At 64.3% G+C, this 23,100-nt stretch overlaps 5 protein-coding genes across 7 annotated transcripts; 1 reads left to right on the forward strand and 4 right to left on the reverse strand.

Moving 5' to 3' along the window:
- Positions 1 to 376: 376 nt before the first annotated feature.
- CABP2 (calcium binding protein 2) lies at positions 377 to 3,195 on the reverse strand. 3 transcript variants are annotated; one of them, XM_050336570.1, is made up of 7 exons: positions 2,803 to 3,195; positions 2,204 to 2,365; positions 2,054 to 2,084; positions 1,828 to 1,962; positions 1,641 to 1,750; positions 1,407 to 1,554; positions 377 to 1,325 (listed from the first exon to the last, which is right to left on the reverse strand). In XM_050336570.1, exons 1-7 carry the CDS (start codon positions 3,049 to 3,051, stop codon positions 1,300 to 1,302), a joined length of 861 nt encoding a protein of 286 aa, XP_050192527.1. In that variant the 5' UTR covers positions 3,052 to 3,195; the 3' UTR covers positions 377 to 1,299. The 3 variants fall into 3 exon arrangements, with proteins under 3 accessions (XP_050192527.1, XP_050192526.1, XP_050192525.1); XM_050336569.1 differs by lacking the exon at positions 2,803 to 3,195 and adding an exon at positions 2,464 to 2,800 and having other exon boundaries at positions 1,828 to 1,942; XM_050336568.1 differs by lacking the exon at positions 2,803 to 3,195 and adding an exon at positions 2,464 to 2,800.
- A 331-nt stretch (positions 3,196 to 3,526) lies between these two features.
- Positions 3,527 to 6,051, forward strand: NDUFV1 (NADH:ubiquinone oxidoreductase core subunit V1). The gene is made up of 10 exons (XM_050336565.1): positions 3,527 to 3,692; positions 3,767 to 3,849; positions 3,924 to 4,094; positions 4,168 to 4,351; positions 4,437 to 4,626; positions 4,938 to 5,150; positions 5,224 to 5,390; positions 5,469 to 5,550; positions 5,624 to 5,769; positions 5,849 to 6,051. Exons 1-10 carry the CDS (start codon positions 3,639 to 3,641, stop codon positions 5,930 to 5,932), a joined length of 1,374 nt encoding a protein of 457 aa, XP_050192522.1. The 5' UTR covers positions 3,527 to 3,638; the 3' UTR covers positions 5,933 to 6,051.
- Positions 6,052 to 6,340: 289 nt separating this feature from the next.
- On the reverse strand, positions 6,341 to 7,837 carry NUDT8 (nudix hydrolase 8). Its single transcript, XM_050336567.1, has 4 exons — positions 7,611 to 7,837; positions 7,412 to 7,544; positions 6,754 to 6,831; positions 6,341 to 6,661 (listed from the first exon to the last, which is right to left on the reverse strand). The coding sequence occupies exons 1-4, from the start codon at positions 7,835 to 7,837 to the stop codon at positions 6,431 to 6,433; spliced, it is 669 nt and encodes a 222-aa protein (XP_050192524.1). The 3' UTR covers positions 6,341 to 6,430.
- Positions 7,838 to 8,681: 844 nt separating this feature from the next.
- On the reverse strand, positions 8,682 to 11,557 carry MTCH2 (mitochondrial carrier 2). The gene is made up of 13 exons (XM_050336793.1): positions 11,419 to 11,557; positions 11,257 to 11,341; positions 11,060 to 11,166; positions 10,936 to 10,962; positions 10,617 to 10,670; positions 10,475 to 10,532; positions 10,332 to 10,383; positions 10,194 to 10,253; positions 9,824 to 9,917; positions 9,671 to 9,718; positions 9,329 to 9,396; positions 9,014 to 9,089; positions 8,682 to 8,884 (listed from the first exon to the last, which is right to left on the reverse strand). The coding sequence occupies exons 1-13, from the start codon at positions 11,503 to 11,505 to the stop codon at positions 8,798 to 8,800; spliced, it is 903 nt and encodes a 300-aa protein (XP_050192750.1). The 5' UTR covers positions 11,506 to 11,557; the 3' UTR covers positions 8,682 to 8,797.
- Positions 11,558 to 12,616: 1,059 nt separating this feature from the next.
- On the reverse strand, positions 12,617 to 22,634 carry FNBP4 (formin binding protein 4). Its single transcript, XM_050336084.1, is given in 18 exon segments — positions 12,617 to 12,801; positions 12,894 to 13,051; positions 13,140 to 13,198; positions 13,201 to 13,657; positions 13,767 to 13,997; positions 14,303 to 14,481; positions 15,020 to 15,117; positions 15,441 to 15,574; positions 15,857 to 15,961; positions 18,043 to 18,161; positions 20,029 to 20,239; positions 20,330 to 20,674; positions 20,844 to 20,964; positions 21,042 to 21,192; positions 21,286 to 21,490; positions 21,611 to 21,747; positions 22,247 to 22,327; positions 22,496 to 22,634. Coding segments are annotated over 18 exon segments (3,006 nt in total). The 5' UTR covers positions 22,620 to 22,634; the 3' UTR covers positions 12,617 to 12,710.
- Between the last annotated feature and the right edge of the window lie 466 nt (positions 22,635 to 23,100).

The raw sequence follows: 23,100 nt of genomic DNA on the forward strand, positions 1-23,100 counted from the left end.
GCCCTGATCCCGGGAGTGAACCCCAGCCCTGATCCCGGGGAACCCCGGCCCTGATCCAGGAGTGAACCCCAGCCCTGATCCCGGGAGTGAAGCACAGCCCTGATCCCGGGAGTGAACCCCAGCCCTGATCCCGGGGGGAACCCCGGCCCTGATCCCGGGAGTGAACCCCAGCCCTGATCCCGGGAATGAACCCCAGCCCTGAACCCGGGGGTAACCCCGGCCCTGATCCCGGGAGTGAACCACAGCCCTGATCCCGGGGGGAACCCTGGCCCTGATCCTGGAACTGAACTCCAGGAGTGAATCCCGGCCCAGATCCCAGGAGTGAACCCCAGGGGGGAACCCTGGCCGAGACCCTGGGAGTGAAGCCCATCCCATATCCCAGGGTTTCCCTGTGACCGGCCCCACCGGCCTCCTCCCATGCAGGGACCCTGTGCAGCCCCCCCAGCCCTGGGCCAGCAAAGATCTCCAGGGGTCCCTGCGGTCTCCTAAGAGACACGGTGAAGGTCCTGAGTGTTGGGGAACACGGGTGGATGGCGCAGTCATCAATAAATGCTCCAGAAACTCAACATAAAACACAAACCAAAAGTGTGCAGAGAGAGGTTTTTTTCATCTCCAAGGGCAGAATTAACCCCAAAACTGCAGCCAGGAAGGGCACCCGTGCCAGCCCTGCCTACAGCACACTGAGCCCCCTCCGCCTGGGAACATCTGATTCCAGGTTTCTCTCCTTGAGGGGGTCCCAGCAGGGCACTGAGGCCCCCAGGAGCATCCCCCGCACTGGGGGCGGCTGGAGCATCCCCAAGGGGCCACGCCGGCCTCAGAACTAGAGGGGTGGGCAGGTTAGGGGGAAGTCTGAGCTCAAACGACGGTGACAGGGCAGGTTGTACTATGGGGTCAACATTAAACACAGTGTGGGGGAAGCCTAAGGGGCCCAGCATGGAATACAGGGAGGGAACAGAGGGTGTAGGAACAAGCAGCAGGAAAGGGTGCAGCTGGAGGAGATTGTGATGGTCTGACTTTTGGGGTGAGGTTGGGGGGGGAGTGGGATGGTGAAGGGAGGGAGCAGAGATGAGAGCGAGAGTGGCCGAAGCTCGTCCGAGTCTGTGCCGAAAAGGGTCCCAGCCTGGGCCCTGGTGCCTCCCGCCAAGGTCGGAGCTCGGCGTGGGAGCAGCCCTGGTGCTCTCGGCCTCGCCCCAGGCTGGGGCGGCACTGCCCCAGCCCCTGCAGCCAGGGGGCCCTGCATGGCCCCCTCCTCGTCGTAAGGCACAGGGGGCCCAGGTCCCACGTTGGCACACACCGCCCTCAGCGCGACATCATCCGCACGAACTCTGCCGGCGGGAAAGCACACCGGGAACATCAACATCGTGGACAACCCTGGGACACCCCCTGGCCCACGCCCCCCGCCCTACCTTCAAAGTCCACCAGGCCGTCGCCGTTGAGATCCACGTCCTTGAGGATCTCGTCCACCTCGCGGTAGTTGAGCTGCTGCCCCAGCAGCTTGCGCATGGCCTCCCGCAGCTCCGCCATGCTGATCTGCCCGTCCCCGTTGGTGTCGAACTGCAGCACAGGGCCCGGTGCTGCTGCTGCCCTCGGCATGTCGGCTGCCCGCCGGGCCGCCCCCCCCGCCCCTCGCCTCACCGCACCTCACGGAAGGCGTCACGCAGCTCCTTGATCCCAATCATATCCGCCGTCTCTGCCAGCATCTTGGGGCCCATCAGCTCCACGAAATCATCAAAATCCACCTTGCCCCCAGCTGCGGTGGGACGGGGAATGTCAGGGAGGGTGCGGGAGGTGGGCTGGGGTCGCACCCTGTGCCCCCCCACCACGTACTGATCTGCTGGGACAGCTCAATGAGCTCCATCTCCGTGGGCATGTAGCCCATGGTCCGCATGCACTCGCCCAGGTCCTTGTAGCTGATGTAGCCGTCGTGGTCCTTGTCGAACTCCTGGAACGCATGCTTCAGCTCTGGGAACACCACAGTGTCACCGCCAGACAGCCGGCACCGCCACCTGCCCCCCCCTCCCCCCGGGGCGGGAAGCCCTCCCCGGCACCTTACCTTCGATCTCCTCGGGCCGCAGCTCCCGGTCCTGAGGGAGAGAAAGCGGGAAGAGACGAAGGAGGGGTCCTACTCCCAGGGATCCCGCAGGGATCCTGCCCTCACCCCCCCAAGGGGTGCGGAATGCGCAGGGAGGGGACAGGCACGTACCCGCTGGGTGATGGCGATGCTCTGCCGCAGGAAGATGCAGGCCGGCCCCACCAGCCCCTGCAGCACCGAGTATCCCTGCAGAGGGGGGGTCTGCGCCGGGTCCAGTGCATCCTCTGGGTCCCCCCCACCAGAGCCCGGGACGCCGGAGCGCGGCTTCCCGTCCTGCGGGCACAGCGGGTGTCAGTGGCGCGGGGGGGCCGCGCTGGGACCCCCCCCTCCTCCTGCTGCTGCCCCCACGGGCCGGCCCGGCCCGGCCGTACCTTGGGGAGCCGCCGCTCAGGGGTCTTGGTGCAGTTGCCCATGGCTGGGGGCTGCCCCCGCGCCGCAGGACATGCCTGGCCCGGGGGGGCCGGCTGGCGCAGACCGCGGGGCTGCCACCGGGGATTTGAGGTTTTTATGGAATATCTGGGGATATGCAGGGCAGGCGAGGAGGGGGGGCGCCGCGCCCGCGCGCATAATCCTCCGGATTATTCCCCGCTCGGCCGCCCAGCTCCAGATGTGGGGAGCCGCCCAGCTGTTCCCCGGTCCCGCAGCCTCCCCGCGGGGGCACGCGGGGTCCCCGGTGCCCGCCGTGCCACGGCCCTGTCCCCGCCGGTTACCTGCCCGAGAGCGGGGGGCGGCCGGGGCCCGGGCTCCTCGGCGGCCCGCCGCCGCTCCGAGGGGGAAGCAGCGCTACGGCTCCAGCGCCCCCGGCTCCCCGAGGGGCCGGGACCCCCGAACCTCAGGGCCGGGCGGGATCGGCGGCCTCCCCTCCTGCCGAGCCCGTGGGGCCGGGGGGCAGCCCGGTAGGCGGGGGGCGCGGGGCTGCCGGTGCCGCGCCGCTGCGACCCGCGAAAGAGGAAGAACATCCCGTCTGCTCCCCGCTCCTTCTCCTCACCGCGGGAGCCTGGCAGGGGGGGAAACCAGATCCCTCCGAACCGGCGCTCGCCCCTCGCAGGGACGAGGCCAGCGCTGTCCCCGGGCCTCGCCGCGTCGCCCAGGAGACCGGGTGGAGCGCGACGACCCCCGGGGCGCGGGACGGGGGAGCGGGGCGGCCGGGGGACTCCGGGGGTCCTGGGGGCTCCGGTTTCAGCGCCCGAAACCCGACCCGACACCGAGCGCGGGGCACGTGGTGGCGCGCACCACCCTGGCCACGCCCCCCCCCCGCTGAGACCACGCCCTCCAGGCCACGCCTCCCCGCCGTGACCGCTCCCCAATGTCACCCGACGTGCTGCCCGGGAGGACACGCCCCCTGCTTTCTGACCACGCCCCCGAGCAGTGACCACGCCCCCGGCCCTCTAACCGCGCCCCCGCTCCCGTGCCAATCACTGACGTCACTGTCGCGTCGCCGGCGCTGCCCGTGACGTCGCCGCGGGGGCGCCTGAAGGTGACGGTGGTCGGTCCCGGTGCCGGTCCCGGTGCCGGTGCCGATCCCGATCCCGGTGCCGATCCCGCCATGGCCGCCCGGCAGCTGCTGGCGCTGCGGCGCCTGCCCGCCGCCTCCTTCTCGGTGAGCGGGGAGCTCCAGGGCCGTCCGGGCTGGGTCCCGGTTGCTCCCGGTGCTGATCCCGCGTGTCCCCGCAGACGGCGCCCAAGAAGACGCAGTTCGGGTCGCTGCGGGATGAGGACCGGATCTTCACCAACCTCTACGGGCGGCACGACTGGAGGTGAGCGGGCCCCGGGGTCGGCGGGCGCGGGCTCGGCGCCCCGCTGCCGGTGCCATGGTGCGCGGTGCCCGCAGGCTGCAGGGCGCCCTGCGCCGCGGAGACTGGTACAAGACCAAGGAGATCCTGCTCAAGGGCGTGGACTGGATCCTCGGCGAGATCAAGACCTCGGGGCTGCGGGGCCGCGGCGGCGCCGGGTTCCCCACCGGGCTCAAGTGGAGCTTCATGAACAAGCCCCCGGACGGCAGGTGAGAGGCGGGGGCCGGGGGCGGCGCCGGGAGCCCCCCGTGGCACCGGTCCCGGAGCTTTACCCTCCCCCAGGCCCAAGTACCTGGTGGTGAACGCGGACGAGGGCGAGCCGGGCACCTGCAAGGACCGGGAGATCATGCGGCACGACCCGCACAAGCTGCTGGAGGGCTGCCTGGTGGCGGGGCGGGCCATGGGCGCCCGGGCCGCCTACATCTACATCCGGGGCGAGTTCTACAACGAGGCCTCCAACCTGCAGGTGCGAGGAGTGCCCCAAAAACACCCCCCCAGCGCCCCGGCACTGGCGCAGGGTGTCCTGGCTCACCCGTTTCCCCCCCCTGCAGGTGGCCATCCGGGAGGCGTACGAGGCTGGGCTGCTGGGAGCTGATGCCTGTGGATCAGGATACGCCTTCGACGTGTTCGTGGTGCGCGGGGCCGGCGCCTACATCTGTGGGGAGGAGACGGCGCTCATCGAGTCCATCGAGGGCAAGCAGGGCAAGCCCCGCCTCAAGCCACCCTTCCCCGCGGACGTGGGTACGGCCCCGGAGCTCCATCCCCAATTCTCGGCTGCCATCCCAAACTGGGTGTCCCCGGGTGTACCAGCACATCCATTGGGATCTCCCAGTGTTTCATAGAGTCACAGACTGGTTGGGGTGAGAAGGGACTTTAAGGATCATCCCATTCCCATGCCCTGCCACAGGTCAGGGACACCTCTCACTAGACCAGGTTGCTCCAGGCTGGCCTTGGACACTTCCAGGGATGGGGCAGCCACAGCTTCCCTGGGAAATCCATCCCAAGGCCTTCCCTACCCTCCCAGGGAAGAACTCCCTCCTTCCCTTTCCCAGGTGTGTTTGGCTGCCCCACCACGGTGGCCAACGTGGAGACGGTGTCGGTGGCCCCCACGATCTGCCGGCGCGGCGGCGCCTGGTTCGCCAGCTTCGGCCGGGAGCGGAACTCGGGCACCAAGCTCTTCAACATCTCAGGGCACGTGAACACGCCCTGCACGGTGGAGGAGGAGATGTCGGTGCCGCTGAAGGAGCTCATCGAGAAGCACGCCGGTGGGTGCCGGGGCTGGGCCGCGCTGCACCGGGGCCGGGCTGGACTGGCTGCTCCTCACCCCCCTCTTTGCAGGGGGTGTCCGCGGGGGCTGGGACAACCTGCTGGCTGTGATCCCGGGGGGCTCCTCCACGCCCCTGCTGCCCAAGTCGGTGTGCGAGACGGTGCTGATGGACTTCGATTCCCTGGTGCAGGCGCAGAGCGGGCTGGGCACAGCCGCTGTCATCGTCATGGATAAATCCGTAAGGGACCGGCCCTCTGCCCGGACCCCCAGCCTCTCTCCCTCCCCTCCCTCACCTCACCCTCCTCTCCTTCCCCAGACCGACATCGTCAAGGCCATCGCCCGCCTCATCGAGTTCTACAAGCACGAGAGCTGCGGGCAGTGCACCCCCTGCCGGGAAGGTGAGCCCAGGGGGAGCGCTGTGAGGGTGAGGGGTTGCCCAGCACAGAGCCCTGACCCCTCCCCGCCCCACAGGCGTGGACTGGATGAACAAGGTGATGGCGCGGTTCGTGCGGGGCGACGCGCAGGCGGCCGAGATCGACGCGCTCTGGGAGATCAGCAAGCAGATCGAGGGGCACACCATCTGCGCCCTGGGCGACGGCGCCGCCTGGCCTGTGCAGGTGGGGGGGCCCGGGGAGGGGCCTGGGGGGGCCCACCAGCCTCTCCCCACCCCAGTAACCGGCTCCTTTGCTCCTGCAGGGCCTCATCCGGCACTTCCGCCCCGAGCTGGAGGAGAGGATGCGGCGCTTCGGGGAGGCCAAAGCCCGTGCGGCGTCGGCGTAAGGATGCAGGACCACCCGCGCGTTTTCCTGCCTGGAAGAGGGTTCAGGGGGTTCTGGGCTTCTGGCAGCAGTTCGGGAGGCTTCTGTGGAGGGGCCTCAATAAACGCTGCTGCACTCGTGGTCTCTGTGGCGGACATAAAATGGTGGGAAGGGACTGATTAGGGGGGCTGGGGATCCCCACGGATCGTGGCGTCTGGGTACCCCGGAGGGGAGATCCCAGCTTTCTGTGAGGCTCCACAGTCCTTGTCTGGGACTGGGCAGAGGCAGTGGCTGTGGGGAGATCACTAGGACATGGCTCTTTGGGGACCTCATGCTCCCTGTCCCTGCCACAATGTCCCCAGAACACCTCCTGCTGTACCAGTGCCAGGGGACAGCTGTCCTGGCCACGCTCCATGACTCGGAGCCCGGGGCAGTTCCAAACATGGCTTTTACTGAATCACAGTGTGCGACATCACCAGTGGCTTTGGTGTCCCAGAGCCACCCCCTGTCCCCTCCTCCCTCAGGCCTCGGGTTTCCGGGCTGGCACGTGGGTCTTCCTGCGGTACTGGCCAGGCAGCAGCAGCTCCAGGGTGAGCTCGGTGACGATGGCCGTGAGCCCCCACACCCTGTGGGGGCCGTTCAGGAACACGGGCAGGGTGTACCCGTAGCCGGTGGCCGTGCGGAAGTGGGTGTAGCCCTGGTTCTCCTCCCGCAGCAGGTGAGCCAGGGGCAGGGTGAACACCTCCTCCACCTGCCGGCACATGGGGGGGGCGGGGGGTCACTGTGGTGACACGCTCAGTGACACCAGGAAAGGGCTGCAGGCCCCAGGGAGGGGTCACCCACCTCATCGGGGTTGGGGGTCAGTGTCAAGGCTTCCAGCGGCCCCAGGTTGGCCACAACAGGCGCCACGGTCATTCCTTGCTGGAGGGTGCATCAGCGAGGGATGGGGTGACAACCCCCTCTCTGAAGTGCCACCTGTGTGTCTTGACCCCCCTGCACCCAACCCAGGCCCCCGCCACGTGTGTGTCACCCAACCCCCCCCCCTTCACCTGCAACCACTGCCCTGTGTCCCTGAATCCCCAGAACTCCTGTCACCTATGTCCCTGCTGACTTGTCCGTATCACGTGTAATCCCTGTCACTTGTGTCCCTGTCAAACCAAACCCATTACACGTCCCTGCTGCCTTGCCCCTGTCATCCTGAACCCATCACCCATGTCCATGTTAACCCGAGTCCCCTATCACACATGACCCAGCTGCTGTCCCTGTCACCTGTAACCCCTGTCACCTGCATCCCTGCTGCCTTGTCCCTGTCACTTAGAATCCCTCCTCTGTGTCCCTGCTTCCGTATTCCCATAACCCTTGTCCCTGTCATCTTGAACCCATCACCCGTGGCCCTGACACTCTGTCCCCGTCACCCTCGACCCCGTCACGGATTTCCTGCCGCTTGCCCTTATGTCCTTGTCCCCCCCACGCCCTTGTCCCGGCCCCGCACCCCCGGTACCCGGTCGGGGAGGGTCCGCAGCTGTCCCCACACGCTGGCTGCTGCCACCGCCACCCCCAGCTCCTCCCGCGTCTCCCGCAGCGCCGTGGCCACCGCGTCCGCGTCCGCCGGGTCCCGCCGCCCGCCGGGGAAGCTGCGGGAGGGATCGGGGTGGGCTCAGGGCCGGCCTGGCCCCGGCGCCCGCTCCCCCCGCCGGTACCTGACGTCGCCGCTGTGGGAGCCGCCGAGGCGGCGGGAGCGGAGCGTGTAGAGCAGTGCGGGGCGGCCGCGCACCGAGCACAGCGGCACCAGCACCGCGGCCGCGGCCGCCGCGCCCCCCGCGCCCCCCGCCGCCAGCCGCGCCCGGCACCGCCGCTCGCTGCCGCCGCTCAGCACATCCCCGGCGTCCGCGGCCCCGGCGGCACCGGCACCGCCTGGGCCCGCCATGGCGCCGGCACGGGCACGGGGAGGGAGCGACCGGCTCCGCCTCCCCCGACCGAGCCCGCCCCCGGCCGCCCCGGGACAGGGAACGGCCCCGCGGGTGCGAAACAGCCCCGCCCGGCGTGCGACAACTCCTCCCGGTGGGACGCGGTCCCCGCCAGGCACGGAACCCACCCGCCGGCTTTGCGATGCCCCCGCCAGGCGTGCGACCCCCTTGCCGGGTGTGCGACGGCCGCCGCCTTTGCAAGGTCCGCTGCCGGGTGTGCAAGTCCCTGCTCCGGCCGTGCAACAGCCCCCACCAGGTGTGCAACAACCCCGGCCAGGTGTGCGACCCCCCCTCCCAGCTTTACACCCACCCCTGGGTGTGCAAACCTCGCACCAGAGTGTGCAACCCTCACCTCTCCCTGCTCCGCAGGCTCTGCAGTGACCCCTCCAGGTGTCCAACAACCCATTCCAGGTGTCCACTTCCAAACCCTTCCAACCCCACCAAATGTACGTTTCCTCCCCTCTTCACAGCCCCCACATGCCACCACACCTTCACTGTCCCCTTGTGCCTGGGAGTGTCAGGACTCAGCCCTGGATGTCCTACCTGGAGAACACCCGGAGTGAGCGAGGGGAAACCGAGGCCCCCTGTGACACCTGCACAGCCCATCTCAGCACAGATGGTTATTTGTAAGGGGGTGACAGTACCAGGTGCTGTTACCTCATGGGGGAGATTCCCCTGGGTAAAGAGCCTCAGCAGTGTCTGAGGATGGGAAAAACGCTCCTGGATAAAATCAGGAGAATGCTGGAGACCTGCCAGTACCGCTTTCTGGGAGACCCCCGTGGACAAAGACTCTCACACCTGCACTTTCAGCTCTCAGCAGGAAATGATTTTTAAAAAACTGTATAGAAATCATCACTCTCCATGATTCTTTGCTTCCGGAGCCCAGCATCGGCTCCACAATCCCGTTCCCGCCTCTGGAATCAGCGGAACCTCCGCTCGTCCCACACGTATCGCTTCCCCACCGGCACCTTGCGGAAGAACAGGCTGTTCCCTCGGCTCATGTTGCCCTGGAAAGGGAAAACGACCGTGGATGGGCCATATGAGATCTGGTGTGGCCCCTGAAACCCCACCCGGCTCCCACCCGGCTCCTTGCCACATTCCGGTGTGTCCCAGTGCATCCCGGCTCCAGCACTTACCTCCCTGTGCAGCTGGCTCCAGCAATCCAGCCAGGAGGAGTAGGTGGGTGCGTAGGGAAGGAGACCCCCAGCCAGCCTGGGGAAGGGAGGGGAGACCCACCGGGAATTACTCCCACAGGGAATCATTCCCACCCGGGGAGGTGGGATCCGTCCCCTCCGCAGCTCCACACTGGGTTGAACCCCAAAAGCTTTGCCGCCCCAATCAAAGAGGGATCAACCCTGTGGAGAGCTGGAAACACCTTTTCCACGAGGGAATTTCAGAAAGGTGCTGATCCAGGCAGACGGACAAGGATGTCCCTGGGACTGGGGACTCACCCGCAGTTGTTCACGGCCATGAGGTTGGACACCAGGACGAAGGGATAGGTGAGCATGCTGGCGAAGAACTGCAAGGAAAAGCAGGGATAACAGGATGTTCACTCTTCCCTCTGTGTGGGGAGAACCAGCCCCTAAAGATCCCTTGGGAACTGTGCCCCAGGGAGGGAGCCCACTCCTGCCACCTCCACAGGGTGACACGTGTCCTCCACAGAGCACCCCCTGGCCTGAGAGCTGATCCAGCTGATCACAGCCTGGCTCCATGCCCACCGTGGAAGCTGCAGGATTTCGGGAGCACACCATTCCCTAGGGAAAGGATCCAATTCCCACTCGTGCTGTACTCACCCCAGTGACTGCCTGGGAGTAGCTCTTCATCTCAGCCATGGTGGAGACCTGTGGAAGGAGCAGAGGCACCTGAATCCCCCCACAAGAGGGTCATGGCCCCCTGGATCACCCCTGGAGGTTCCCCCTGTCCGCCCCGGATCCCAGAATCCATACCCCGTTCTCCAGCGCGTATGTGTTGATGAGGTAGGCCAGCATGTTGCAGAGCCACAGGGACAGGATATCGCCGAGGAGCCGTGGGATGAGGCCGCTGGAAGGGAAGGAACAGCAGGAATGTTGGCTGAGGGTTGGGGTGTGGCTGTGCAGAGAGCTGGGAACAGCTTCTTTGGGATGTTGTGGGGGGCTGTTCCCACAGCAGGTGCGTGATGGGGGCACAGCCAGCCCCAGGGGTGGGGAATGCTTGGATGGATGATCCAGAAGGGACAGAGGAGCTGCTGGAGGGACCAGAATGCCCACGGGAACAGCCACCACACCTTCGCATCAGCGTCACCCCCCCCACGCCCCTCCCTCCCTCCCCGGCACTCACGCGAAGAATCCCAGGATTCCCTCTTCCCGGTAGATCGTGGTGAAGGCGCTTAGTGTCCCACTGGGAAGGGAGGGAAGAGGAGGGATGAGCTGGGGGAACCCCGGATCCCCAGCCCCCCCGGAGGCTCCCGGGCTGTACCTGTACTTGGTCTCGCGGCCGATGAACTGCACCATGCAGCGCAGGGTGATCACTGCGGGGACACGGGGACATGGGGACACGGCGGGCACGGGGGGCACCTGGCCTGCCCTCCTCGGCCCCCCCCGGGATCAGGGGGCACCTACCGTGGAAGGGGTGGGTGATGAGGGTGGCAGCAGAGCGGGCAACCATCTCCCGGGAGGTCTGGGGACAAAGGTGGTGTCAGTGGGAGGGGCCGGGGCCAGGACAGCCCAGAGCTACTGCCCTGCTCCTGCTCCTGCTCCTCACCTCCTTCAGCACCTGCTCCAGCGACGACACCGGCTCCTTCTTGCTGGCTCCGGGCTGGGAGGGAGGCAGGGTCAGGGGGGATCCACCCGCCGTCCATCCAGACCCCCGGGGGGGTTCGGCAGGTCCCGGCCCTCCCTCCGGAGCGTTCCGGGAGCAGGGCGGGGTGGGAAGCAGGGAGGGAAACCACGGAGGGGGAAGGGAGGGATGGAGGGGAGGAACAGAGAAATGGAGAGAGGGAGAAAGGAGAAGGGAGGGACGGGGAAATCGGGAGGCAAGGAGGGAAGGAAGACTCCCCCCCGGCAATCCCCTCCGCACCCACCTCAGCCTGCTCGGCCTCCTGGTAGTGCTGTGGAGCAGAGGGCAGGCTCAGCATCGCCGCGGGGTCCCGGTGTCCCCGTCCCCGGCGGCAGAGCCCCCCCGGCTCCCCCCGCCCGCGCCGGTACCTGCAGCACTTTGCTGTGCACCACGGTGCCGATGGCGCTGGAGCACAGCCGCGGGGCCAGGCCCTTGAAGAGTCCCGCTCTCCCGTCCACCTTCACGATGTGCTTGGCTGGGGACACCGGGGACCGTCAGCCCCGGGGGGACCCCACGGCGGCACCGGGGCGGCCCCGCCGGGGCGGCCCCACCGGGGCGGACTCACCGTAAGAGAAGAGGCCGGGCAGCTGGTACACCTGGCGGCCGAAGATGTTCCTCCCCAGGGTGGGCGGCAGCGGCTCGTAGCCCACCTGCGGCGGGGACAGGCGGCTGCACCCCACCGCGGCCGGCACCGAGCCCCCGCACCCCCCGCCCGCCCAGCCCTTACCTGCACCAGCACCTTCACGTACATGAGCGGCTGCGAGAGCACGGTGAGCCCCGAGCCCAGCAGCACCTGCGAGGCCGCGTCCGCCATGGTGCCGCCCCGGCGTCACGGCACAGAAGGACACGGCCGCCGCCGCCGCCGCTTCCGCTTCCGCCCTCCCCGGTACTTCCGCCGCCGCCGTGGCACGGTCCCGGCCGCCAGGGGGCGCCGCGGGGACGCGGCGGAGTCGCCATGACAACGCCCGGGGCACCACGGCGTAGCCATGGCAACGGGGCCCGCTGGGACATCGCGGGGACACTGCGGGGACAGGGCCGAGGGGACACCGGCGGGGCCCAGAGCCAGGTGCCAGCAACCTCTGGGGCGCCCGCGGGGACGCTGCAATTAGAACAGGCGTCAGCAGGCCCTGGTACTGGGACAAGGGTGGGTCCCAGCAGGGGCTCTGCTCTGGCACCGGGAAGGGGGCGGTTGGAGTGGGGACATCCCTCCAAGGCAAGGCAGGGACAGGGAGAGGTCCCCCAGATGCTGTGCTGGGTGTTGTGGGGGGCTGCCGGCTCCTGCCCAGGACCCCACTGCCCACCAGGGCTGGCACTGCCTGTGGGGCAGAGGGGATGCTGCCCAGAGACGTCCCCCAGGGACAGGGGGGGTCTCTTCCCTGCCCATCTTCTGGCCTTAAGGGGAGCAGCACTGCAGCTGGAGGGCAGGGGGCAGGAGGGGAGAACCACCGCAGCCAGGGCTCACCTTGGCAGCAGCCAGGGAAGTGTCAGTGTGGACAAGGCCGCTGAATGGCTCCAGGACTGACCCCCCACCAAAGTCCCTGGTGCTCCCACCCCTCCCCTCCCCTCTCCAGGGGCATCCTGCAGGCTCCACGGGTGGAGAGCTCTGGGAGCCAGGACAAGGCCACCACTCTGCCCCCAGCCTGGAGTGTTCAGGGGGTGGTGGTGACACAAGGGCAGGACCCAGCACTTGGCCTTGTTGACCCTCACACTGTTAGCCTCAGCCAATGGCTCCAGCCTGTCCCGATCCCTTTGCAGAGCTTCCTGCCCTCCAGCAGGTCCACATCCTACCCAAATCAGTGTCATCCATGAATTCACTGAGGGTACCCTTGATCCCCTCATCCTGAATATCCTGGATTACAAGAGTCTCATTCTGCCCCCACCATGCCAGTCACCACCCTCCCCCAGCACAATCAACCAGCTGGCCCTTCCCAAACTGCTACAATTTATTGGACAATGGTCAAGGGATCTGTACATCTGTAAAAAAAAAAGAAAAGAGCTCGGTGTGTGGCACCAGGTGCCTCAGGTGCTCGAGGCCGTTTTCCTCCGCTTCAGCCGCGCGCGCCAGTCCTCGGGCAGCGCCTCGAAGTTGGCGTTCCTCTCCGCCATGCCACTGCGGGACAGAGCAGGGGGTCAGCACCGCAGGGCCCTGCCACGGATCCCCCCGCTTCACAGGGCACGAGGTGCTGGCCCTAGGGTCCATACCTCATCAGCTGCTGCTGCTTCCACTCCTCAATGCGCCGCTGAGCTGTGGTCTCCCGGTCCTCCTCACTGGAGCTGGAGTTCTCCTCCTCATCCAGCTCCCGCTGGATACTCTGCCACTTCTTCACCAGTGACGGCATCTTCGTCTTGCCCTTCTTGCCCTGTGCCGTAAGAGCAGCCACAGTGAGCGCAGCTGGAGAGGCAGGAGAGGGGGAGTGGCACCAGCAAGGGCCCACCCAACCCACCTACCTTGTCCTTGCGCCCCTTCCTCGGCTTCTCCTTGTCTGGTGGCGGGGGGGCCTTGGGGCGGGCGGCGGGGGTGTCTGTGGGGGTGGTGGGGGCGGTGGCTGCTCGGCGGCGGGCAGGGCCGCCCGTGCCGGGGCGGGCTGCGTGGCAGTTGCGGTGCCCAGGCTGACAGGGGCGGCGCACTCCGAGTATCCCATGACGGAAGGTGTGGCGGGAGCCGTCACGCCCAGGTAGCCGGACTGCAGCCCCAGCGCCGTGGGCTGGGGGCCGGCATGGCCAGGGGCCATGCGCAGGTTGGGGCGGCCCTGGATGTCGCTCTGGAGGCGCTGGCGGGGCCGCAGGGAGGCCAAGGGCACGGCTGATGGCTGGTACTTGCTGGTGGCCATCAGGGGCTGGCTGTAGATGACGGGGCAGCTGCCGATGGTGGCCGTGCGCTGCATCAGTCCCGGGCTCATCTCCACGGCTTTCCTCTTCTGCGGCTTGGCTGAGAGCAGTGGAGCCGGGCTCGGATCGACGGCACTCTGGAGGAGGAGAGTACTGGGGTGAATGCTGAGCCAGAAACACCATGACACAGCCCCTTCCCAGATTCCCACCTTCTGGGATCAGCAGAGCCATGGCTTGGCAGCTCACCTGGCTGCTGCTGGCAGCGGGGCGCACCAGAGACTTCAAGGGAGCATCCTCCTCTGTTCCTGGGGCAGGTGGCTCCTCACCCCCCTCATCTTCCATCTCCACTTCCTGGATCTCCCCATCTTCTCCAGGTGGTGGGGGTGGTGGTGGGGGCGGCGGTGGCGAGTCTGGGGGAGGCGGAGGCGGCGGAGGCATTTCCAAAGGCAAGGGAGGTTGGAGAACCGGGACAGAGGACTGAAGTAGAGTCCAAAATGGAGTGAGCGGCATGAGAGACGTAGCAGGAACTTGGCCTGAGAAGGATTCTTTACAAAGGGAGCCTGAAGAACACATTGACATGGGCTTGAACACTCGGGCTCCTGATTATGCCACCTGCTCCTGCCCGCGCTCTTGCTCGGGCCACCGGCTCCACCTCCGGCAGCCGGGACACTGGGACAGCTGGGACGGTGAAGGCACTGCCATTGGTGACTGCTCTGCCCCAACACACCCCCCTTTGGGGCCAGGACTCCCCCAACAACCTCCTGGTCCCGCCGCAGTCGTACCTGCGGGGCGCTCGGCGGGCTCCTCGGTGTGCTCTCCTTTGTCTTTGGGGGGGGGTTTAGGAGGACCGTCGGGTTTTCTGTCGGCGCTTCGCTGTCCCTCCTCTTCGTCCTCCCCGTCAGGGAACTCCCATTGCGACTCTCCCGAGCGCTCGTTAACATAGAAATAGCGTCTATGCTCCCTAGATCACAAGAAAGAGAAGGAGGCTTCAGCTTCCCTTCTCCGCCCCCGACACTCCAGGTGGGCCTGCCCACGACAGCAGTGCGCTCTCGCAGGGGAGACCCTCGTGCAGCGGGGCTGCCGCTCTCCCAAACGCGACAAACAACTTTGAGGACAGAGGCAGGAGAGGCCCGAGCCGACTCGCTCAAAGCTATTTGCCCTTGGCTGGCTGCGGGACGTCGCCCTGAGCCCCCCGCCCCGAGGGAGGGGAGGGCCGGGAACGCCGGCGATGTCTCGCTAAGCATCGGGACTTTCAGCACGGCCTTGGCTGAAAGTCACCCTCCGAGAAGAGGCACCGGGGAACAGCCCAACGGAGGGAAGCGGCTGCCCCCCTACCCCGTGGTGCGCGGAGGTTTTTATGATACTCTTGGTGTCAAACACACAGTGAATGCTAGAGAGAGGGAGCGGATCTGGGAGCTGAAAAACAAAAGAGCAAAGATTTCAAACAAAGGAAAATTAATCAAGAAAGCCAAATAGACAAAGAAATGTTTGGGTCTGACCTGCTGGCAGGAGACAGAAATCTTGTTCTTCATTCCGTCGGTGAGTTGAAGTTTGTTCTTTGGCAGAGCTGTTGGTCAGAAGAGTTGATCCAGAGATCCTGCAAAGTTCACAGAGCTCTCGCATGCGCGACCCCCCAGGCCCGCCCTCCACAGCGCTTGACACTCGCGAGAGGGACAACCAGCTCTGTCCGTCAGGGAATCAGCTCCGTCGCAAAGCACTGGGCACTCCGTTTGGATCCTCCCGTTTGGTGGCCAGCCCAAACTCTGCGAGTGCCGGATGTTTCTCTGCCTGCCCAGCACTAACAGAAGCTGCTCTCAGTTCTGCCAGAGGGACGGCGCCAGCGTCGTTCGGGTGGTTGATGGTCACAAATCATGTCTGAGATGTCAGAGATGAAAGGTGAGAAAGGAGGAGAGCGCGTACCTGTCCCAGTGGCAGGACCAGCCTTTAGGGGTGGCGTTTATTTCGTATTGTTTAAGCTGTTCGGCTGCGTCTTGGAGTTTGCGTTTGAGGTAGTTTCCATTGAGAGCACCTTCTCGCCAGTCTGCAATGCGGGTCTAGAGGGCAAGAACCGGGGGAAGCCGGTGAGGTGGGCTGGGAGCGGCCACAGGGGGGACGGGACTCGAGGATCGGGAGGCTCCCTTCCAACATGGGACACCGGGGGCCAGGAGGGGGACACCCCGCCTGGGCATGAAGCCATGCTCTCCCCCCGCCGAGGAAGGGAGGGCCCTGCGTGGCGAGGAGCCACGAGGTTCACGCAGCACCGGCGCTCGGACGGCGGATTGCATCCGATCCGCTCCGGAACACGAGGCCGGAGCGGGGGGCGAAGGCTCGGTTACCTCTGTCTGCAACAGCAACATGTGGAAGTTGGAGATAGATTGTCTGTTGATGCCCAGGAACTCCAATTTACTAGTCAGAGTATTTGCCAGCTCTCCGATCTGAAACTGCCAGGAGAAAGGGCAGAGTCAAAAGCCGCCCTCTGGGAGTGGCACTGGGCGGCTGCAGCCCCGCGGCTCCCAGGAAACGCCGCTCGGGACCACCGGCAGCCCCTCAGCCCGGTGGGACTGGGACGTGCCATCCTGGCCCTGTGTGCCTGTCACCCCCTCTGTTACATCCTGCACCCCAAGGACAGGGCAGCGTGGGGAGGCCGGGTGACACCTCCTCCACAGACCATGCCCAACTCCATGCAGAAGGACAGCAGGGGCTCGGGTTGCTCTGGTACTCTGGAGTTACAGAAGAGCCATCGCCGTGGCAGAAAGCATAAAATCTAAGAATGTTTCCCAAATAAACGGGCTGGATGGCAGGATGACGTTCCAGGCTCTATAAATCATTGCTTTCCAGAGGAACTAGCTGGAAAGCACCAGAAAGGAATAACAGCAGCTACGTCAAAACTCAGGTCAGCCCACAGTGACCACAGCTACTCAACCCGAGCGTCCCATGGGAGGGAAACCTCCAGTCTGGGGACACGGGGATCTCCCTGGGTCCATCTCCCTGACTGGGGGCACTGCATGGAAGCAGCCATGAGCCAGAAAGGAATGAGGAGCAGGAACAGGGATGCCTGCAAGGGGCATTGCCACTGCTTTAAGAAGGGCTCTAAAAATGTCTATTTTTGGCTCTATTCCTCAGAAAAGGCTTAGGAATGTCCACAAAGCTAGCAAGGCAGCATCTGTCCCCAGAGAGGGGAAGGGCCAGACAGACAAGCCCTAGAGAAGCCTGAGGTTGGGATATGAATTCCCATGTTAACATGGCTCTGGAGAAGCCAGGGAAGATCTCAGAGCAGACAGTGACTTGGCAGCAGCGGCCCCGGTGCAGCTCCTGTAACCAGAGAGGTTATCCCGACCCGATGAGCAAACGGTACCGGTTACCCAGGGAGCCGGCATTCCTCCGACAGCTCTAAGGGAATCCTGCATGGAAAAGCACCACGGGGTCTGTCACTGCACCCGCTGGGACCAGGAGGACAGGGGACAGCGCAGGGGACCAGCAAGCCCAGCCCTGCCACAGGCTTTTGTTATTTTAATTTCAATGAAATGATTAAAAGATCAGGTCTCACGTGGATGCTGCACTGAGGGAGACTCAGTTTTGTGCTGGGAACATCACTCTGCAAAACCTCTGAACAGTTTTTTATGGGAGAAACGTGGAATTTTTCACAAGGACAGCACCAAAGCCCTTCCCTTTCGCACCAGTAAAATGATTAAGTGGTGTGAAATGAGGTCAGGGATGGGCAACTCTCGCTGCAGGTTCCACCCAGGCTCCACCACGAGCTGATGATTCCCCATCTGCCACAGTGAGGTGACAACATTCCTCAAAGCCACTCCGGAGCCAAATTTTATGCTGCAGGAGATCTCAGGGTAATGAACGACCAGGGAATCATCCAAAGGACAAACGGGAAAGTTCTCCCCTACTGCTCTGCCATGCTGCCCCAGAGCCTGGAGCTCTGCTATGGATCAGGGAATAGATGTGGTGCAGCCAAAGGAGCAAACCGAGGCTCGGGAAAGAAAGTATCAGCAGGATGCTGCAGATAGAAACCCCCAGGGCCTCCCCGGTTTGCCTCTACAAGTAATGCCGGGCGAAGGGCAGAGCGGTACCGTCAGCCTCCAGAAACGGAGAGAGTATGGACGAGAAGTCTTCAGCCTGGAAACGGGACGACTGACCGGGCCAGAGACTGGAATATCGTTATTGGTGAAAACAAAGTCAAGATCAAAGTGGTTGTTCTCTGTCACGACAACACCCAGGGTTCAGTCTTTGCCCCCCCACACCCTCCTTTTATCCAAGCTTTTGCTGCTGGATCCTGCTGGAGACAGGATATTGTCCCAGTCCTGCACAGCCCTTCCTTCACAAGCTGTTCCTGTTGCCACGCCAGGATCTGAGCTTTAAGAGCTCCACCTGGGCCAAAGCCAGAGCCCAAAGCTCTGGTGTTCCCAGGGAGGAGGCGGCTGGGGGAGCCAGTGTGTCCCTTGTCCCTGCTGAATACTGAGGACCCATCACATCCCTCACCTCACCGACACACACCTTGGCTTCTCCGTACCTTTAGGTCCTGCTCCTCCTCTTCCATTTTTGGAGCCCCTTGGGATTTTGCTTTTTCCTGGGGCTCCTCAGATTCTGCCTCTTTGTCTGAGCTCTGATCAGCTGCTTCCACACTGGCGGCTGCAGGAGAAGGGAGGACAGGTCAGTCAGTCCTTGTCCCACGACCATCCCAGTGGTGCTGGCACCTGGTTGGACCCTGCTCGGAGCCAAAGCCAACATGGGACAGGGCAGGGAAAGAGCTGGGACCTCTTTTCCATCAGAGCCAGTGACAAGATGCTGAAATTAAAAAGGAGAAATGATCACTGTGCTGTGTTTTGGTGGGGGGGCCCTTCCAGAAGGACAACACAGGGAGGACTGGAGCTGCTACAGCACAAAGCAGGAAGGAAGAACAGCCTGGAATACAAGGCATCTCAAAACCTATCACTTTAATAACTGGTCAGTAAAAGGTACAGGGTATTAATAAGTTAATTATCAAAGATTGAAGAGCTCCCAGAAAATTGTCAAGACCAGAGGGTTTTGCCTCTGGATGACTAATTCACTGTCCAAGTGACAAATTCCAGGGAAGGAAGTTCATGACAGAATCCCAAAGCCCCCAGGGGAAAGAAACCCCAACTCCCAGTGTGTGTGACCTGGTGCTGGAAGGCTGGAGACTTCCCTAAATCACCCTCCCGCAGCAAGGTGTTCGATTTAAACCGGTTGTTTTGGTGTGACAGCTTCCTGTTCCTCAGGTTAAGAAGGGGGAAATGGGAACAACTGGCTTCAGGGATGCTCGGAAAGCCCTCGGGTAAAACCACTCCTTGGAGCCACTATGGAAAAATGACATCACTGACTTAGTGCCAGAGACGTCACCCAGCTCACGCCCCTGCCTGAAGCAGAGGCACCTTAGGGAATGGGGCAAGCACCAACACAGCCTGCTCCAGGCCCTTTTGTACCAGTTCTTCCTCGGAAAAGCAGTTTAATTCAGCTTGCTGTGCTGCAGGTAGTTGGCCTAAAGCCTCATGCTGGGAAGGGACTGGCACGAGTGGAGAAAAGGAGGCTCAGGGGGGACCTTCTCACTCCCCACATCTCCCTGACAGGAGAGGGGAGCCAGGTGGGGGTCAAGATCTGCTCCCAGGGAACAAGTGACAGAACAAGAGGAAATGGCCTCAGGCTATGCCAGGGGAGATTTAAGTTGGGTATAGGGAAAATTTCTCCATGGAAAGGGCTGTCCAGGGCAGTGGTGGAGTCCCCATCCCTGGAGGGATTTAAAAGCCACATGGATGTGGCACTTGGGGACGTGGTCAGTGATGGCCTCAGCAGCCTTGAGGGAACAGCTGAACTCCATGATCTCAGAGGGCTTTTCCAACCTGAACAATTCCATGATCCTACAGTCTAGAAGTCCCAGGACTGCTGGGCACAGGGTGTTCTTTTAAATGCTGCAGCTGGTGCATTTTAGGAAGCACAGCTCTGGAAGGTCTGACAGGAACATGAAGAGTGGTTGTGGGCAACTGATATATCCATGCACACCTGGAATGGATCCAGGAGTACCTTGCCACGGAGGCTGGAGTTACATTCCCCACACATGAAGTGTGGAGCCCAAGTGGCTCTGGGGACACCTCAGCTGTCTGGAATTTGGCCATTGTTACCAGGTAGCTCAGAAACTGAACTTTGAAAGAGGAAGGTGACAGTTCCCAGCATGCCACAGGTTGGATTTCTGATGTTGAGAGGAAGTGGAAGGCAGTGGGATGCAAGGCAGCTGTTATCCACATCCCTTCTCCCAGCAAACCACTGAATGTGGGCACTCTCCTGCTTATGTAATTAACGAGGAAAAAGGAGAGAATGTGGCAGAGAACAGCTTGTCCTGGTGAGGCTGGGCTGCGACAGCGGTGACAGCCACCCCTTGGCCTGACCCCACACGTACCTCACAGCCCTTCCCGGCTCTGCTCCGCAGGTCTTCGGGGAAAGGAGACCCCCCGCTCCTCCCTCCGAAGGGAGCCTTTCCAATTACCTGCTTCTCCCACTTCTGGGCTCTCCCGGCCCGTTTTGCTGGAGCCTCGGCTGGCAGACTCGGGGCTGGCGGCTCCCCCCAGCAGTTTCCATTTCCCTCTCTTGGAGGCCAGCCTGCGGGATGCATCCTGCGAGGCTGACTGGCTCCTGTCGGACAGCGGGCTGGAGCCCGAGACGCTGCCATCGCCTTCCTCCAAGGCACGCAGCTCTGCCTGCCAGGACAGGACACCCCAGTTTATTCCCAGTAATACCACGGCTGCTGCCTGTGCAGTCTCATTTCCGGGACAAACGTCCCCCCTTACCTTCTTCCTTTCCAGCACCATCTCCAGTTCGAGCGTGTCCTGCTCCTCCTCCTCCTCCTCCTCGGCGCTCTCCCCCGACTGCACCACACTGCACAGATCCTCCTGCCCCGTGTCTTCCAGGGGGTCCCTGCTGGGCTCCGGCTCCTCGGGGACAGCCGGCGCCTCTTCTGCTTTCGCCTCCTCTTCCGGAGGCGGCTCGACCTCCTCCTTGCAGATCACCTTCCTCCTCCAGCGCTCCTCTTCCTCCTTCACCACATCGGGCAGGAGCGGGGCCAGGAGGGCTGCAGCCACGCCCTTCCTCTCCTCCTCGCTGTTGGAGAGGGCCTGCACGCCCTCGTTCACTTCCTGTGGGATGAGCTCTGCCTGAGCTTTCCGGCAGCCGCCAGAGGAAGGAGCCTGTGCTGCTGGGGCCCCTCCTGGGGCTGCTTAATGGAGAGGAGCGACCCACCCACTTCCAAGGAAGCCCAAGGAGGTGCCTACAAGCCCTAGGGCAACCACAACCCGCCTGACTGACCTTCTTCACCTCCCGCTTGGCGAGGCTGGTCCCGCGGCTGGCACTGCCCGGGGTCCCCTTCTCCTGCGGGAATGGCTCCGTGGCTGCCACAAAGCTGCCGTTGGCACCTGCAACGGTGCTGCTGAGGGAGAAGAGAGGGAATGAAGCGTGGGATTGGGACAACATCCCACGGAGCAACATCCCAGGTACCTCACCCACCTGTGCTGGTAGTGCTGCAGGCCCTGGACCTGCGTCGCCAGGTACTGTGGCAGCTCCCAGGTCACCTCGTTGCTCTGGGTGTTCCAGTAGTAGTAGCAGCCGGTGTTCTCATCCCACACTTCCTGCCAGTCGCCCATCTCCAGCTCTCCCACTGCCGGGGGGGGCACAAGGACAGCCCGTCAGGCCCTTCCCCCGGTGACACCTGCCTGTCCCTGCTCCCTGTGGGGACGGGAAGGGCTCTCACCTCCGGCCAGCGAGCACTGGGTGTCGTACTGCCACTCCGGGGCCGGCGCCGCGCCCGCTCCGTTGGCTGTGCCCACAGACGGGCCCGTGCCCGAGTCCTTCGGCTCCGGGCGGGGGGGTGTGGGTGGGGGCGCAGAGGAGGAAGAGGAGGAGGAGGCAGCGGTGGGCTCTGTGGGCTGTGGGGGAGCCGTGATAGCGTCGATCTCCTGTAAAAACAACATCCCACCACAGGCTTCAAATGCCAGGCCGAATCAAAGCACTTATTTGGTCATGAAACTCCCCTCCTCCCAAAAACACCCCCTGGCCCTCCCTGGGGCGGCACTCACCGCCAGGAAGTTGGCCAGGGTGCTGTCGATGTCGGTGGAATTGCTGCCATTGGCATCCGTGGAACGGGCTGGTTTTTCCAGGTTCTCACCCTCCTCATCGTCACTGTCAGCGTAGGCTCCCAGCAGACACAGACCTCCTGGAGAAAGGAGGATTGAATCCTTAGGGGGATCCTTGCTGCTGCCACAGGGAATTGGATCTGACCCCACACCCTCTGCTGCGGTGGTCCCACTGTCAGCCCAGGGGGAACAGCCCCCATGGAAGCAGCAGGGTTGGCTTCTGGGGACAGACAGCCCCTTCCCGTGAACATTCCGGGGACAGACACCACTCTGTCCTCTTCTAAACAGCCACAGGGGCATATGCCAACTCCCAGAACTGTGAGGGACCAAGCCCCGAACACAGGGGAGCAGGAAATCATTCCACGGCGAAAAGAACTCGACACGAGGAGGAAAGATCAAATCCCCACCCGAGAAAAAAAGACTCGGGGGTGGGGGGTCGGGATGCCACAAAAACGGAAACCCTCCATTTTTTATCATTATGCACCAGGGGCCGCTCCACTCCACTCCCAAATCCAGGGATTTGTTATTTTGGGAGGAGGGGGGTTTAATCCCACGTTTCCCCTCATGGCGCTCTCTTACCTGTGGCCTTGACGGCGGCGGGCGCGGGGGGCGGCGGGTTGGGCGGGTTGCGTGGGGGCTCCGCCACCGCCTCGGGCTCATCTGCGGGAAAGAAGCGTCAGTCCCGGGGGGCTCCGGGGACGGCGGGAGGGAGGGCGCGGGGAGGGCGGCGCGGGGCCCCCCGGGCTCACGCCCGCGCTAGGCCGCGCCAGGCCAGGCCGCGCCGCGCCAACAAAGCGCGCCCCCCTCCACCGCCCGCGACCGCCTTACCCGGCTCGGAGCCCGATTCCACCCCGTCGCCTGCGGGTCCCGCGGCCTCGTCGCGGCGCGGCGCGGGCGGCGAGAGCTGCAGGATGGGCCGGCGGCCGGGCGCGGCCCGCGGCTTCTTCCCCATGGCGGCGGCGGCGCCTCGGGCTGCGGCCGCGCCGGTGACGTCAGAGCGAGGGGCGGGGCCAGAACAGGACACGCCCCCTCCCGGGCGGAGACAGCAGGGCGGGACCGGCGCTGTCCGGGCCTGTGGGATGGGGATAGGAGCGGGAATAGCGCCCCTTCCCGCCCGGGAAAACGGGATAGGGCGGGAATAGCGCCCCTTCCCGGCCGTGGAACTGGGACAGGACAGGAATAGCGCCCCTTCCCACGCGGGGAAGCGGGATAGGTGGGAATAGCGCCCCTTCCCGCCCGGGGAACCGGGATAGGTGGGAATAGCGCCCCTTCCCGCCCGGGGAACCGGGATAGGAGCGGGAATAGCGCCCCTTCCCGCCCGGGGAACCGGGATAGGGTGGAAATAGCGCCCCTTCCCGCCCGTGGAACTGGGACAGGGTGGGAATAGTGCCCCTTCCCGCTGGAGGAACAGGGATAGGAGTGGGAATAGTGCC

The sequence above is a fragment of the Myiozetetes cayanensis genome, unplaced genomic scaffold (genome assembly GCF_022539395.1).
Source record: "Myiozetetes cayanensis isolate MyiCay16 unplaced genomic scaffold, myiCay2020 scf6-25, whole genome shotgun sequence".
Classification (NCBI taxonomy): Eukaryota; Metazoa; Chordata; class Aves; order Passeriformes; family Tyrannidae; genus Myiozetetes; species Myiozetetes cayanensis.

Coding starts and splice junctions, on each gene's coding strand:
- CABP2 (XM_050336570.1), bottom strand. CDS start 3,051: ATGTTCTTCCTCTTTCGCGGGTCGCAGCGGCGCGGCACCGGCAGCCCC. Junction 1,963..2,053: donor GCGGCCCGAGGAGATCGAAG/GTAAGGTGCCGG, acceptor TGGTGTTCCCAG/AGCTGAAGCATGCGTTCCAG. Junction 1,555..1,640: donor TGCGTGACGCCTTCCGTGAG/GTGCGGTGAGGC, acceptor CCTGTGCTGCAG/TTCGACACCAACGGGGACGG.
- MTCH2 (XM_050336793.1), bottom strand. CDS start 11,505: ATGGCGGACGCGGCCTCGCAGGTGCTGCTGGGCTCGGGGCTCACCGTG. Junction 11,342..11,418: donor ACGTGAAGGTGCTGGTGCAG/GTAAGGGCTGGG, acceptor TCCCCGCCGCAG/GTGGGCTACGAGCCGCTGCC. Junction 10,533..10,616: donor TGGAGCAGGTGCTGAAGGAG/GTGAGGAGCAGG, acceptor CTTTGTCCCCAG/ACCTCCCGGGAGATGGTTGC.
- NDUFV1 (XM_050336565.1), top strand. CDS start 3,639: ATGGCCGCCCGGCAGCTGCTGGCGCTGCGGCGCCTGCCCGCCGCCTCC. Junction 3,850..3,923: donor TACGGGCGGCACGACTGGAG/GTGAGCGGGCCC, acceptor CGGTGCCCGCAG/GCTGCAGGGCGCCCTGCGCC. Junction 5,151..5,223: donor GCTCATCGAGAAGCACGCCG/GTGGGTGCCGGG, acceptor CCCTCTTTGCAG/GGGGTGTCCGCGGGGGCTGG.
- NUDT8 (XM_050336567.1), bottom strand. CDS start 7,837: ATGGCGGGCCCAGGCGGTGCCGGTGCCGCCGGGGCCGCGGACGCCGGG. Junction 6,832..7,411: donor TGCGGACCCTCCCCGACCGG/GTACCGGGGGTG, acceptor TGCACCCTCCAG/CAAGGAATGACCGTGGCGCC. Junction 6,662..6,753: donor TGACCCCCAACCCCGATGAG/GTGGGTGACCCC, acceptor ATGTGCCGGCAG/GTGGAGGAGGTGTTCACCCT.